Source organism: Liolophura sinensis, chromosome 6 (genome assembly GCF_032854445.1).
Source record: "Liolophura sinensis isolate JHLJ2023 chromosome 6, CUHK_Ljap_v2, whole genome shotgun sequence".
Lineage (NCBI taxonomy): Eukaryota > Metazoa > Mollusca > Polyplacophora > Chitonida > Chitonidae > Liolophura > Liolophura sinensis.
Window position 1 is genome coordinate 17,679,450 of NC_088300.1, and position 14,921 is coordinate 17,694,370.

Sequence of the window (14,921 nt, forward strand, 5' to 3'; positions counted from 1 at the left end):
ATGGGCAACCAGTCTTGTTATTCGTGGTAACATTTGAAGTTTAGTGTAATTATTCCCCAGCAAAAGTGTGTCACGATCAGTTCCGAAAACAGGATGTAGACAATTAAGTTAAGCAGACAAATTTGTTCAGACCATGCCTTTCCTTGACCGCCTGGGCATTTATCATCCGCACATGGCTGTCAACACTGGTATGCCTGTCTTTCCTCATACCGGAGCACATACGTGATCGAGTGCGCATGCGGCTGTATAACTGTAAATGAGATAACAAATTCATTAACTAAAGGAAAGGAAGCTATTCATCGCAAAATGTAATAACATATATTCAAACCATAAGATGTCTTCTGTTTATTTTCTTGATATTTATCTCTGGAAATTTGACACATTTTTTTTAGGAACAAAAAGATATGCTGTGGTACATGTACATTCATGCGTCGGCATTGTGGTTATGCACCATCTGTCACAGATGTTTATCATTAGTACATTTTTGCTTCAAAACCTGACAGCAAGCAATCAGGAAATGTTGAAGTCTAACACAAGTATAAGCAATGTTTTTCTAGCTGATTGACGGCTTAGTTTGGATAATTAAATCACACATCGGAGCTTTTAATGCATGGTTTACTTGGTGTTCTTCTTCACACATGCAGAGCTGATCACCATCGGATCACCACCGGATCACCATCGGATGTTTATACCGACCATCAGTATGTATATATATAGGAGCTTGACAGTCGCAGGGAGTCAGAGCTTTAACCATCTGAGTCAGCGAAGTCCGCTATCAACGAAAGGGCCTACTATTACACTCTGTGGTCATTACATATGTGCGATTGTTTATAGAGCAATGCGTATGAAGGCTCCTGGCAAATTCTGGGAACGGCATGATCGGGTTACGACACGAAACATACGTTTATCAACCAATAATTACGGTTGCGATAATATGGCATTATTAATACTTATGTAATTCATGTCATAATTATGGTGACTAAATTAGGGTTTTATTTGGATTACCATGGCACGATAAGCTTTAGTCCAAACCTATTGCAAAAAGTAATTTCTAATCACACTTTGAACGACTAAGTTTGTCTGCTCTGCGCAGTTACCGTCTGATAGATAGCCTGATATTTTGAAAATGTCGTATATAATAGTTCATATTACATAGTTCATGTGTGTGTGTTTTTTGTTTTTGTCCTGGACGGTCCGTCATTATAAATATAATGGGGCTGGGGAGAGTTTAGTCAGTTGTTAGAGCTTACTCTCGTGACCAGCAGATAGCCAGACGTTCTCCACGAGCCCCCGAAGCACTGTAACCTACTGACGGCTACACAGCCTTGCTTGGAAGTGGCTGTACGTATTACACGTATTACACGTCAACAGTTTTTAGTTTATCTCTCTCTATAACAGGTGTTTTACACGCTCTACCATCTAGTTTTTAGCTTCTCTGTATGTTACAGGTGCTTTACGGACTCTACCATCTAGTTTTTCGTTTCTCTGTATCTTACAGGTGCCTCACGAACTCTACCGTCTTGTTTATGGTAGCTCTGTATGTGACAGGTGTTTTACAGGCTCTGCCATCTAGTTTTTACTTTCTCTGTATGTTACAGGTGCTTTACGGATTCTACCATATAGTTTTTAGTTTCTCTGTATCTTACAGGTGTTTTACGGGCTCTACCATCTAGTTTTTAGTTTCTCTGTATGTTACAGGTGTTTCACGGACTCTTGTTTATGGTAGCTCTGTATGCTACAGGTGATTTACAGGCTATACAGTCTTGTTTTTGGTTTCTTTGTGACAGATTTTACAGTTTTACAGGCTCTAACATCTAGTGCTTGGTTACTGTGTATACTACAAGTGTTTTACCGGCTCTACCGCTTAGTTTTAGTTTCTCTGTGACAGATGTTTTACAGGTTCTACTGTCTAGTATGAGTTTCTCTGTACATTACAGGTGTTTTACCGTCTTGTTTTTAGTTTCTTGTTGACAGATGTTTTACAGGCTCTACCATCTAGTGTTTGGTTACTCTGTATACTACAAGTGTTTTACAGGCTCTGCCGTCTTGTTTTTAGTTTCTCTGTGACAGATGTTTTACAGGCTCTATTGTCTAGTTTTAGTTTCTCTGTGTATTACAGGTGTTTTACAGGCTATACCATCTTGTTTTTAGTTTCTTTGTGACAGATGTTTTACAGGCTCTATTGTCTAGTTTTAGTTTCTCTGTGTATTACAGGTGTTTTACAGGCTATACCGTCTTGTTTTTAGTTTCTTTGTGACAGATGTTTTACAGGCTCTATTGTCTAGTTTTAGTTTCTCTGTGTATTACAGGTGTTTTACAGGCTATACCGTCTTGTTTTTAGTTTCTTTGTGACAGATGTTTTACAGGCTCTACCATCTAGTGTTTGGTTACTCTGTATACTACAAGTGTTTTACAGGCTCTGCCGTCTAGTTTTTAGTTTCTCTGTGACAGATATTTTACAGGGTCTAATATCTAGCGTTTGGTTACTCTGTATACTACAAGTGTTTTACAGGCTCTACCGTCTGGTTTTTAGTTTCTCTGTATATTACAGATGTTTCACCATCTAGTTTTTAGTTCTCTGTATATTACAGGTGATTTTCAGGCTCTACCATCTTGTTTTTAGTTTCTCTGTGACGGATGTCTTAAAGGCTCTACAATCTAGTCTTTGGTTACTCTGTATACTACGTAGATTTTACCGGCTCTACCGTCTAATTCTCACTTTCTCTGTATATTACAGGTGTTCTGAAGACTCTACCGCCTTGTGTTTTGTTTCTCTGTATGTGTTAGATGTTTCACAGGTTCTATCGTTTTGCTTTCAGTTTCTTTGTATATTGCAAATGCTTTACAGGCTCTACCGTCTTGTTTTTAGTTTCTCTGTATACTGCAGGTGTTTTATATGGTCTACAATCTAGTTTTTAGTTACTCTGTTTATTACAGGCGTAACTCTCTAGACTCTATCGTCTGTTTTTTAGCTTTCCTGTATGTTACTGATGGCTTATTTTTAGTTTCTCTTTATGTTACAGGGTTATTTTTACGGGGTCTCGCGTCTTGTTTTCATTTATACATTACAGGTTTTTTTACAGGATCTATCATTAAGTTTTGAAACTTTCTCTCGTTTTTAAAGGTGTGCTGCAAACTCCACCATTTACTTCTGATCGTGGCTTTAAAACTGCACAGGTGTTCTCAGGTCTACTGTCATGTTTTGAATGTTTCTTAAGCCATTCTGGCGTTCTATCGGCTTTTACTTCTATTATTCTGAGCTAAAATTGAGCCATTATACTTTCATAACGGGTGTAAATGGCTTGTCCTATTAGATGTTAGTTTACAACTTTTGACAGGGTGTGAATTAACACCATATGAAATGTTGTGGATTATCACCTTTTCGAAAAGGACTGAATAGGCACCTTATCTAAAAGATGCATTTTTACCCCTTTTTGATGTACATTCACTCCTATTTAAAATGGTGTGCATTTACCCCCTTTAGTCATATTCGGGTACTCTTACCTTCTATCATCTAATTTTTAAAGTTTGCCTCGTTATTAGACGTGTTGTTCAGGCTCTACGGTCTATTTCTCTAAGTTTTTCTCGATATGATAGGTGTTATATTGGCCCTATCAATAAGAAATGAGAAGAACAAATACAAAGATGTTGACAAAGATGTCGAAAAGGGTCATTTGTTTTTTATCCTCTCATTTCTCTACATCAAGTGAATACCACTTTTCTACAGATTACCAATATATAATATATTGTTACTTTCATGCGTGCAATGCCTTAAATATAGCCTAGGCCACAGTTTCTTTTCTATATTCCAACAAGCAGAAGGGCGAGACAAGGAGACTAATGACAGCCAATTTTAATGATTTTATATATCACTTATATACTGCTACCTACCAGGTCTTTTATCTGATTTAGAATCTTCGGGCTTCGTACGTTCTCAAGTGTTTATAACCTGACCATGTATGCTACAAAGGCACTGCTGTGTTTGACGATTCTGCTCGTCCATCTTTCTGCACTAACCCAAGCTAGTTGTGGGTTTGCAGAAGCACGCTTTGAGAGGACCAGTAAGTACTTTGACTCCACGAGCTTACCTGTGGCAAAAATATTTAAGTGAAATTAGTTGTTGTGGAAAATATCGCACTAGCTGTTTCCTATTTGTATCAAATCATCCAATTCTGAGATCAAACTAGATGTAATGGCTTTGAACTTGCTATCAGGCAATATGGTATCTTGCCGATACAATTTCTCAATATATACTTGCTCAGTTGGTAGAGTTTCGGAGATCCAGGGTCAATCCTGGGTCTGGTCACACCTAAGACCTTAAAATAGGAAGTTGCAGCTTCCTCGCTTGGTGTTCAGCATGAAAGAGATAGCGCAACGACTGGTTGACCCGTATCAGTATAGTGGCTCGGGTGGGGCAGCTTACTTGCCTGTGGTAAGTTGTCTCAGTGAGACAGCACTAGATAAAAGAGCGGTGGAATTCAGTCCAGCAACAAGGAGGCACACTACACGTATATGCACTCTAAGGACTCCTTCATCGTCAAATGACGTACGACTAAGCACTCAGGCACTCACTCAATCCCTCGAAACATACTTCCAAACAGACAGAACTTCAAAATTTGTTACGTAAGTTTTCCCCATTGTGTCGTACATTTTAATTCATTTATACAGATTTTGGGCGTAGTTATTTTCTGTACTTTACCAAAACATGGGCATATTTTTATAAACTCAGTGAATCTTTCAACTTATTTGGGGGTTACAAGTGGACCATGAACATTTTGGCATCAGAGGTTCAAAGGCATCCAAATCATCGTATTATTACTTGAGTATAGAGGTATCAAAACAGCAATCAAATCAAATAAATCACATACACATGTGTTGTTTGTAGGGTTCGGGACTGAGGTCAGGTATTGTGAGTACAAAGGGCTTAACCTGTTACCGGGTTCCTGGCTTATCGACAAGGACGACTGTATGGCGATAACGTGTAACGCGCACGGAATGAGCATGTGCGGGTGAGCAATCTAAGACCTAAGATAGCTCACGATTTCTCCAGTTCTATGCGGTACCAATGTGCTATTATCATTTTAAGGGTTTGAAAAGGATTTATAAAGTCTTGAAAATGATTTTCAATGCTTTGAAATATCACTTTAATTATTTTTAAAAAATCTTCTTTAAAAACCTAAAAATCTTTTTTAAAGATTAAAAAATATATATTTTAAGGATTTTATTAAAAGATTTTAAAATCATTTAACAGATATTTTTAAGTATTTTTATATCTTATGAAATAAGATTCACTTTGTGACTCCTCTTCGTTATATGAAACATTGTTATGTACGGCGTTTAACTGTAAGCATACAGACATATATATTTATTTATCTATTTAATTGGTGTTTTACGTTGTACTCAAGAATATTTCACTTAGACGACGGCAGCCAGCATTATCGTGGGAGGAAACCGCGCAGAGCCCGACGAGAACCCATCCGCTTGTAGCTGACAGACCTTCCCAAGTGCGGCCGGAGAGGAAGCCAGCATGAGCTGGACAGCGACAACATTGGTGAGAGGCTCCTGGGTCATTACGCTGCCCTAATGCGCTAACCAAATGAGCCACGGTCCCCCCCCCCCCCCCCCCCCACACACACACACACATTTTATACATACATACTTAACACCTCTAATTCTATCTTTTGGTTTTTCTTGTTATTGTAGCTACGATGTAAACGCTGGAGTGCGTATGCCTCCTCCGGGGTGCAGAATCGTCAGTGATGGCTGTGAGCCAAGGTATATTCCCATGCCAGGTTCCAGGACCAGATGCCCAACATGAGAGATGGTTCAGGTCAATGGGCGTCATAATATATAACTTACTCTGTCGCCTATCTGTATACATCATCACTACTGTTTCAAGGGCCTAGATGCCCGATTTATCGTCCATGACAGTTATGACTGTATGCTCCACTTTGGCGGGCAGAAATGATGATTTAATGAGTTTCCTGCGCTGCTCTGGATCCATCTTACCCGCCCATTGCTATCCGCTATAATGAGACCGACGAGGTATGCAACTCGCCCCCGATTAAAGACATTTAATTCCAATATTTCTAAAACATATTTAAAAGGCACGAGAATGAACAACGAAATGGAATTTTTTAAAACATGGAGACATGCCTGCAACATTTCGAATGAATGAGAGCCGTGGTATTTCATAGCGTAATGTTTAAAAGTTTTTCCCGGGACTGGAAAAAGATGAATAATCTGCTCTTCGTGTGGTTAGTATAGGAAATCCATCCTCTAAAGTATGACATAATTATAACTGTTTGTCAGCAACACTTGATGTGAGAAAATCAAGGTATCTATTTCGTTATATATCTTTTCCGTTTTCAAATCTGTGATGAAAATATTTGATGAAATAAATGCGCTTGTACAGCGCAGGTGTTAATAACCTATAAGGCGATACTAAACATGCACATCTGTATTGAGGGAGAAAGTGATGTATGCGAAAAAACACAAAGAACAACAAAATATTACATTGGTTCAACGTGCCGGCATACACGGTTCACGTGTTATCTTATGCAGTGCCTTTCTCTCTACCCCCAAAGGTAATGTAGCACTCAACACTGCACCCCCTTTACTGTGATTGATCATCTTATCAGATAACCTGTTTACTGCGATAAAATCAGAATCGTTTTTGAGGACGTTAACCGCTGTAAGGCACAGTGGTAAGCTTATGACAGATAAAAATGATTGCTCTGAAATGCTGTTATATACGAAATGATATATGACATGCGTTATGAGACCTCCCAAGTATGTATGGGCATTACTCTGACAGTAAAAAACACCTTAGGGCAGTAAGAAAACAACGCAAAATGTTTAGAATTTAATCGTGAAGTTTTCACTCAAACATTAGAGTATTTTTAACGTAAACAATGTATGCCTTGTACGTATTGTATAATGGTATTGTATACATCAGGTGTACAGTGCCTATGAATATGTTGACTGCTAACTGGATAATCTGTCAGGATAACTGACATTATCAGTTATACCTAAGCAAGGATATTCTGTCAGGATAACTAAGGCATTATCAGCTATACCTAAGTTTGGATATTCTGACAGGATAACCTTGAGGTTATCAACTATACCTAAGTTTGGCTATACCTTATTTTAGATATTCCGACAGGTTATCAACTATACCTAAGTTTGGCTAAACCTAATTTTAGATATTCCGACAGGATAACTAAGTCATTATAAACGATACCTTAGTTTGGATATTCTGGCAGGATAACCAAGGCAATATCAGGTAGACCTAAGTTTGGATATTCTGACAGGATAACTAAGACATTATCGGCTTTACCTAAGTTTGGATATTCTGACAGGATAACTAATACATTGCCAGCCATACCTTAGTTTGGATATTCTGGCAGGATAACCAAGGCAATATCAGCTAGACCAAAGTTTGGATATTCTGACAGGATAACTAAGGCACCATGGTAATGTCTTAGCTATCCTGCCAGAATATCCAAACTTAGGTATAGCTGATAATGCCTTAATTATCCTGCCAGATGTCCAAACTAAGGTATAGTTGACAATGCCTTAGTTATCCTGTCAGAATATCTAAAATTACGTATAGCTGATAAGGCCTTAGTTATCCTGTCAGAATATCTAAAATTACGTATAGCTGATAATGCCTTAGTTATCCTGGCAGAATATCTAAATTACGTATAGTTGACAATTGCCTTAGTTATCCTGTCAGAATATCTAAAATTACGTATAGTTGACAATGCCTTAGTTATCCTGGCAGAATATCTAAATTAAATCACGGGCCTATTGGATCAATTTGTTCCAAACGACAGGTTTTAATTTATTGATAGAACATTCAGCTTTCTTACAGATCTAACAAGTTTATGGCAATAACAACTTTGTTTTTCTTAAATTTATGCTTGGTTAATCTCTTGCAGCAAGCATCTAGGTTAATCTTCCTGTGGCAAGCAATTAAATTGTATTTTGAGGTCTAGATATAAAAAAAATTTGGACAAAACATATATGCAGCTTTTGTCACAGTTTATTGTTTTTAACATAAAAAACAATGAAGCAGATCTACGTGAGCTATTTCATGATTTCTCGAATAAACAAAACATGTCTGGGAGGGGCTGTCAATTTTGCCCCAGACATGTATTCTACGAGAAACCAATTCAACTACGCTGTTTTCTTCTTCTTCAAGATCCGGTTAAGCCATAATTATTCATTCTTCAAGAAAGTTGTCCTCCAACCACCCGCGGGGTGCACATCGATCACCCCTTATAAACGCCCGCAGCCCATCCACGTATCATCTCCATGACACTCATCTAGTTAATATCAGATGCGATAAAAAGGGATTTGTTGCCCAACAATACCACCAATGAAATGCTACATACTTAATGTAAAAGTTAAATATAAATACAGTTGATTTAACAGCACAAGCCACCTTGGCAACAGAACTCCACATCTCCACATCCCCGAGAGGTATTTTGAAGATGGCCTCAAAATGTGTGTTCGCCGTTGTGCTTTTACTCTCACTTTATGGCCAGGCCAAAGCGTCGTGCTCTGTTACAACGCCTAAGACAGAAGTAACAGGTACAGTGCAAACAATTTAGCTGATAAGAATGGAATAATTTCTACCCGTTCATTTGCCCGAACGAAGACGTTAATACACATAAAAGTAATGTGAAAGTGCTTATAATATGCATATATCGCTCTGTATTTCGCTCTCCAATGACGACGCCATCAGTATACTCCTTACAGTGCATGCGCCGCTCTCTAACATTCGCTTTACACCACTGCCACCACTAGCAATGTTTGTACAGAAACCTTGAATAACGCCGAGGTCACTGGGGGCACGGTGATGAGGCAGGGAGTTATCAGCTCTGTCTCAACCTGTCCACAACATGACTGAAACACAACATGCCAAAACAAGCTTCCGTACGTCATACAGGAGTTGTCTAATGGTGGCAGTGATTTAGCGTATATAGAGCGGTACATCTACCGAGACATATCCAGCCGAGATGTTTGCTTTAGTTTTTTTTTCTTAGATTTTTGGGAAAAGATTTTTCTTATTTTCTTGAGTGACGCATGGAGTGAATTGATATATACTTCTCTGTTTAAGTAGTGAGGTGTATGCAAGTATACAATCATCTGTGTTCCTACACCTCCCAATATTTATGTCCTTATTTGTTTGTAGCTTAACACCATACTCAATAACGTTACGCCGATACAATTACTACCACGAACATTGGTGAGGAAACTCCAGTGACCGGGCTATACCACTGATTTTCGACAAATTACTGGCGAACGAACTTACCTCCATTTGGTGTACAGACATGTACACCATTGCTGATAGAAAACAAATGCTCTTCAACGAACGGCTCACTTCTTTCTGTACGAGCGAGGGGATGTATAAATTTCCTGTCCAGTAATTTCAGTATAAGCCATGGGATCAGTCTGTATTTCAGTATAAGCTGTGGGCTCAGTCAGTATTTCAGTATAAGCCGTGGGCTCAGTCAGTATTTCAGTATAAGCTGTGGGCTCAGTCAGTATTTCAGTATAAGCCGTGGGCTCAGTCAGTATTTCAGTATAAGCCGTGGGCTCAGTCAGTATTTCAGTATAAGCCGTGGGCTCAGTCAGTATTTCAGTATAAGCCATGGGCTCAGTCAGTATTTCAGTATAAGCCGTGGGCTCAGTCAGTATTTCAGTATAAGGCGTGGAATCAGTCAGTGTTTCAGTATAGGCCGTGGAATCAGTCAGTATTTCAATATAAGCCGTGGGCTCAGTCAGTATTTCAGTGTAAGCCGTGGGCTCAGTCAGTATTTCAGTATAAGCCGTGGGCTCAGTCAGTATTTCAGTATAAGGCGTGGAATCAGTCAGTGTTTCAGTATAGGCCGTGGAATCAGTCAGTATTTCAGTATAAGCCGTGGCTCAGTCAGTATTTCAGTGTAAGCCGTGGGGTCAGTCAGTATTTCAGTATAAGGCGTGAAGTTGGTAAACTTCGCGTTCCATTAGCCTTGTATAAGTCGTGATGCCAATAAACCGTCACCTATAGTCACCTATTGTATATGCAGTGGGGTGAATAAACTACCGTCTGTGTCCCTATCGCTAAATATAAACAATGGAGTCAGTGAGCCATCATCTTCTATGTGCAGAGATATCAGTAAGCTGTGTTTCTATAGCTCTGTTTGGGCAGTGACGTCACTAAACTACGAAATGTATTCCGTTTAGCTTGGCATAAGAAATTTTGTTGGTGAACTACCATTTTAAAACGTATATACGGATCTGTTTCCTTCGTTGGAAATCTATGTAAAACTGTCATTCATTTTTAGCTTTCGGACTCACATAAAATACTGCGAATACAAAGGTCTAAAACCTTCTCCCCGGTTCTAATGTGAAGAACAAGGATGACTGTGAAGAGGCTGTGTGTAGCGAGAATGAACTTCAAATTTGTGGGTAAGTCTCTCAGTGTGTAGCGAGATCGGTACTCAATCTGTTGAAAAGCCACTTCGTGAGTCACAAAATCGCATTCGCATTCAGAGTCTGGAGGAAAACTCATTATTTCAATTAACGAGAAAGAACTTCTAGAGCATACTTAATGTCTGCTAATAACTTCATCCACGAGTGGCGAGAACGCTTTATGTCTGGTTGTTAACTTCATCCATGAGTAGCGAAAACGGACTTAATGTCTGACCACGAGTAGTGAGAACACCCTTAATGTCTGCTGATAACTCCGTCACGAGTAGCGAGAACGCACTTAATGTTGAATGGCTAGAGCGTTCTTAATATCTGCTAGCAACTTCATCCACGAGTGGCGAAAACGCTCTTATATGTTTGCTGGTAACTACATCCATGAGTAGCAAAAACGCACTTAATGTTTGCTGGTAACTCCGTTCATGAGTAGGGAGAACGCACTTAGTGTTTGCCGGTAACTGCCCCTGAGTAGCTATTAATATATGTTTGTAACTCTATCTGTGTGTTGCTTAAACTCTTTAAATCTTTTAGCATTAAATTTGAGTGTATCTACATGTATATTTTTTGTTCCGTTTCTAGGTGAGTTCATATTGGTATATACATTACATCTAAACTGTCTGTCCTTGTCAGTACATTTCATCTACACTTTACGTGTGTAGTTCCGTCCATGTTTGTCTATATCTTACATTCACCCTTTCCGTTTGTGTAGTTCACATCCATCGTTGTCTATATATCAGATCCACGCTTTCCGTGTATATATATATATATATATATATATATATATATATATATAATATATATATATATATATATATATATATATTATATATATATATATATAGTCCACCGTTGTGTATAAATTACATGTACATTTTAAGTTCACAGCTGTAACCATCCTTGTCTTTGTATTACATCTACACTTTCCGTATGTAGTTCCGTTCATGCTTGTCTATACCTTCCATTTACCCTTTAAGTATTTCGTCAATCCTTGTCTACACATTCTATCTACAATTTCCGAATCTAGGTACGTCTATATGATTGTCTATATATTTGATCTACACTTTACGTAAGGACATGTAGGTACTTTCATTGTTGTCTGTACATTACATCTACACTTTACGTAAGGACATGTAGGTACTTCCATCCTTGTCTATACATTATAGCTACACTTTACGTAAGGACATGTAGGTACTTCCATCCTTGTCTATACATTACATCTACACTTTACGTAAGGATATTTAGGTACTTCCATCTATGTCCATACATTACATCTACACTTTACGTAAGGACATGTAGGTACTTCCATCCTTGTCTATACATTATAGCTACACTTTACGTAAGGACATGTAGCTACTTCCATACCTGTCTATACATGTAGCTACATTACATCTACACTATCCGGATGTACCTTCGTTCCTTCAATCACTTTTTTATGTTTTTCTTGTCACAAAACAATGTACTTTCTTTCTTGAGTCATTGGTTTATTTTCTGCGTTCTCTCATGTTCCTCTCCAGGATTGGGATTAATGCAGGACCAGTTTTCACGAGAAGCGGGTGTACGGTCGTACCAGATGGTTGTCAGCCCAAGCAAGTCACCACAACAGGATGTCAGTGAGAGGCTTGCACTGCGACATAGAGAGGGACTACCGCTTACGACACACGTTATAAGATTATAACTGACTATCTCACTCTTTGAACAGTAAACAAGCCTACAAGACATAAGACAACTGAAGATGTTTAAAATTTTCCCAGCGTTAACTGAATGAATAAAAACTGCTTTCAAAGTTCCTCAAGTGTTAATTTCGTCCAGGACGATTCAGTGTTAAAGTTAAATTATATACCTTTCACGACTGAAACCGTTTGCTGTCCAGAAGCTACTCCGTTTTTCCTCGCCTGATCTCATTGTGTTCTTCATTCCCGGGATTTGTTATGTTTCAGTTACATTTTTATATTATATTTTCCAGTCATTGTAAAGTTTCAACGTCATGTAAGGAGTGAGTGAGTGAGTGCTTGGGGTTTAACGTCGTACTCAACAATTTTTCAGTCATATGACGACGAAGGAATGCTTAGGGTGCATGTACGTGTAATGTGCCTCCTTGTTGCAGGACGGAAGGAGGATCGCCGATATAACAATGACAAACCCTCTAGAGAAATATCAGTAAGGTCGAGATGTATTTTCGTTACCAAAGTACAAACCGGAATACAATCCAACAACACGACACGAAGACGGTGGGACAGACCGCCCACCCCTACCCGCTCACTTTCCGTACAGGCAGGGGGCATAACTCTGCATATATATATGGCTTGTTACGTAAACTAGACGTTCGAGCAAAACTTTCAGTACGACTGCTGTCTGGTCTTTGGGTTTTGGTGAAGCTGTACTGTGGGGTACCTTATTCGTATGGGCAAAATTTTATGCTTTTCACTGTATGCTATCAAGAACCAATCAGACATAGTATTATTTATGTCTATCTAAAGCACAGCAAAGGCCTTTAATCTCTGACTCAGATGACCACTACCAAGACTTGTTCAAAATGATACAGCATATTATGTATTTTTTTTATTATATAAATCCCATCTGAATAAGTTATATGTGACATAACTACTTGAAGTTCGCTGCTGGTTTATAGCATAGGGGGCAAGTATTTGGGCATATTTACTTGACTTAATGTTTTCTGTCATGTAATCAAGAATACTTTGCTTCACTAAAACTGTCAAATGAAGTAAGCTCCATGCAGAAGATACACTACTTACCGGTATTTCTGAAAATACCTTATGTACTTATGTCTTGAGATTTTTTCACTAGGTTAACTTCAGTTAAATGTTTTGTTTGTGTGGCGGGCTTTATTAACCATACTGATGAAATATGTCGCTTTTCCGCATCACTGAGACATTTTGAGGTCGTAATTATTATACGTCGTTTCTCTGCCCGATTTCCTCCCACCAAAATGCTGGCCACCGTCACATAGATGAAACTTTTTGAGTATGACGTAAAACAGCAATCAAATAAATAAATAAATAAATTAAACGTAAGGCGGTCCATTTTTCACTCTTTAAATACAGCCACCATGACATTCCTATTTTCTGATATTCATTATAACCATGGCATAATCGGCTATGTGTATCCCAATGTTGGTATTCAGAATAACCACGACATTAGTAAACGCTCCCAAACTTTGGATATTCCGGGTATCCATGGTATTATCAGCTATCCCAAAGCTCTGACAATTAGGATAATCATGACATTATCAGCTATCCCTAAGTTCGGATATTCTGGTAGGGTAACCATGACATTATCACCTATCGCAAACTTTTGATATTTAGCATAACCAGTATGAACTGTCAAGTATCCCACAGTTTCGATATTAAGGAAAACCCATGGTATTAACAGCTATTCCAGTGCTTAGATATGCATGATACCTTAACATTGTCAGCGCTTCAAAAGCTTAGATATGCAGGATACCCTTGACATTGTCAGCGCTTCAGAAGCTTAGATATGCATTATACCCATGTCATTGTCAGCGCTTCAAAAGCTTAGATATGCAGAATACCCATGACATTGTCAGCCCTTCAAAAGCTTAGATATGCAGGATACCCTTGACATTGTCAGCGCTTCAGAAGCTTAGATATGCAGGATACCCATGACATTGTCAGCGCTTCAAAAGCTTAGATATGCAGAATACCCATGACATTGTCAGCGCTTCAGAAGTTTAGATATGCAGAATACCCATGACATTGTCAGCGCTTCAGAAGTTTAGATATGCAGGATACCCTTGACATTGTCAGCGCTTCAGAAGTTTAGATATGCAGAATACCCTTGACATTGTCAGCGCTTCAGAAGTTTAGATATGCAGGATACCCTTGACATTGTCAGCGCTTCAGAAGTTTAGATATGCAGAATACCCATGACATTGTCAGCGCTTCAGAAGTTTAGATATGCAGGATACCCTTGACATTGTCAGCGCTTCAGAAGTTTAGATATGCAGGATACCCTTGACATTGTCAGCGCTTCAGAAGTTTAGATATGCAGGATACCCTTGACATTGTCAGCACTTCATAAGTTTAGATATGCAGTATACCCTTGGCATTGCCAACTATCATAATGTTTCCACATTCCCTACAATCATGGCATTACGTCTGTCACAAAATTTGTGGTGTGGCAGCATCAGATTCTTTAAAGATAAAAACATTTCTTGAACCAATTGGAACACAAAATCACAAAAATGAGGAATCTTTTTACAATCGGTGTTCAAACTTTTCCAGACATCTTAAAACAGTTTTTCTTGACGAGATATTTGAAAGAGCAAACTGGTCCTTTTGCTAGGTACATTGCAAAACTCTAGCCTTAAGCAATTGGCTACTTCATGAACATAAGTCAGCGGACATGACGGGAAATTTTCACCAGTATACAATAGTAATTATGGACAGTGCGCTTGTATATTT

At 38.7% G+C, this 14,921-nt stretch overlaps 1 protein-coding gene across 1 annotated transcript; it reads left to right on the forward strand.

The window, feature by feature from the left end:
- The first annotated feature begins 1,184 nt into the window (after positions 1 to 1,184).
- LOC135468285 (beta-microseminoprotein-like) lies at positions 1,185 to 8,057 on the forward strand. Its single transcript, XM_064746449.1, has 4 exons — positions 1,185 to 1,341; positions 3,913 to 4,061; positions 4,886 to 5,009; positions 5,704 to 8,057. The coding sequence occupies exons 2-4, from the start codon at positions 3,956 to 3,958 to the stop codon at positions 5,816 to 5,818; spliced, it is 345 nt and encodes a 114-aa protein (XP_064602519.1). The 5' UTR covers positions 1,185 to 1,341; positions 3,913 to 3,955; the 3' UTR covers positions 5,819 to 8,057.
- The last annotated feature ends 6,864 nt before the right edge of the window (positions 8,058 to 14,921 follow it).

Bases quoted from the DNA above. Each gene is read 5' to 3' on its own strand.
- LOC135468285 (XM_064746449.1), top strand. From the start codon at position 3,956: ATGTATGCTACAAAGGCACTGCTGTGTTTGACGATTCTGCTCGTCCAT. The intron at 4,062-4,885 runs GTAAGTACTTTG...TGTTGTTTGTAG, and splicing joins AGCACGCTTTGAGAGGACCA to GGTTCGGGACTGAGGTCAGG. The intron at 5,010-5,703 runs GTGAGCAATCTA...TTGTTATTGTAG, and splicing joins CACGGAATGAGCATGTGCGG to CTACGATGTAAACGCTGGAG.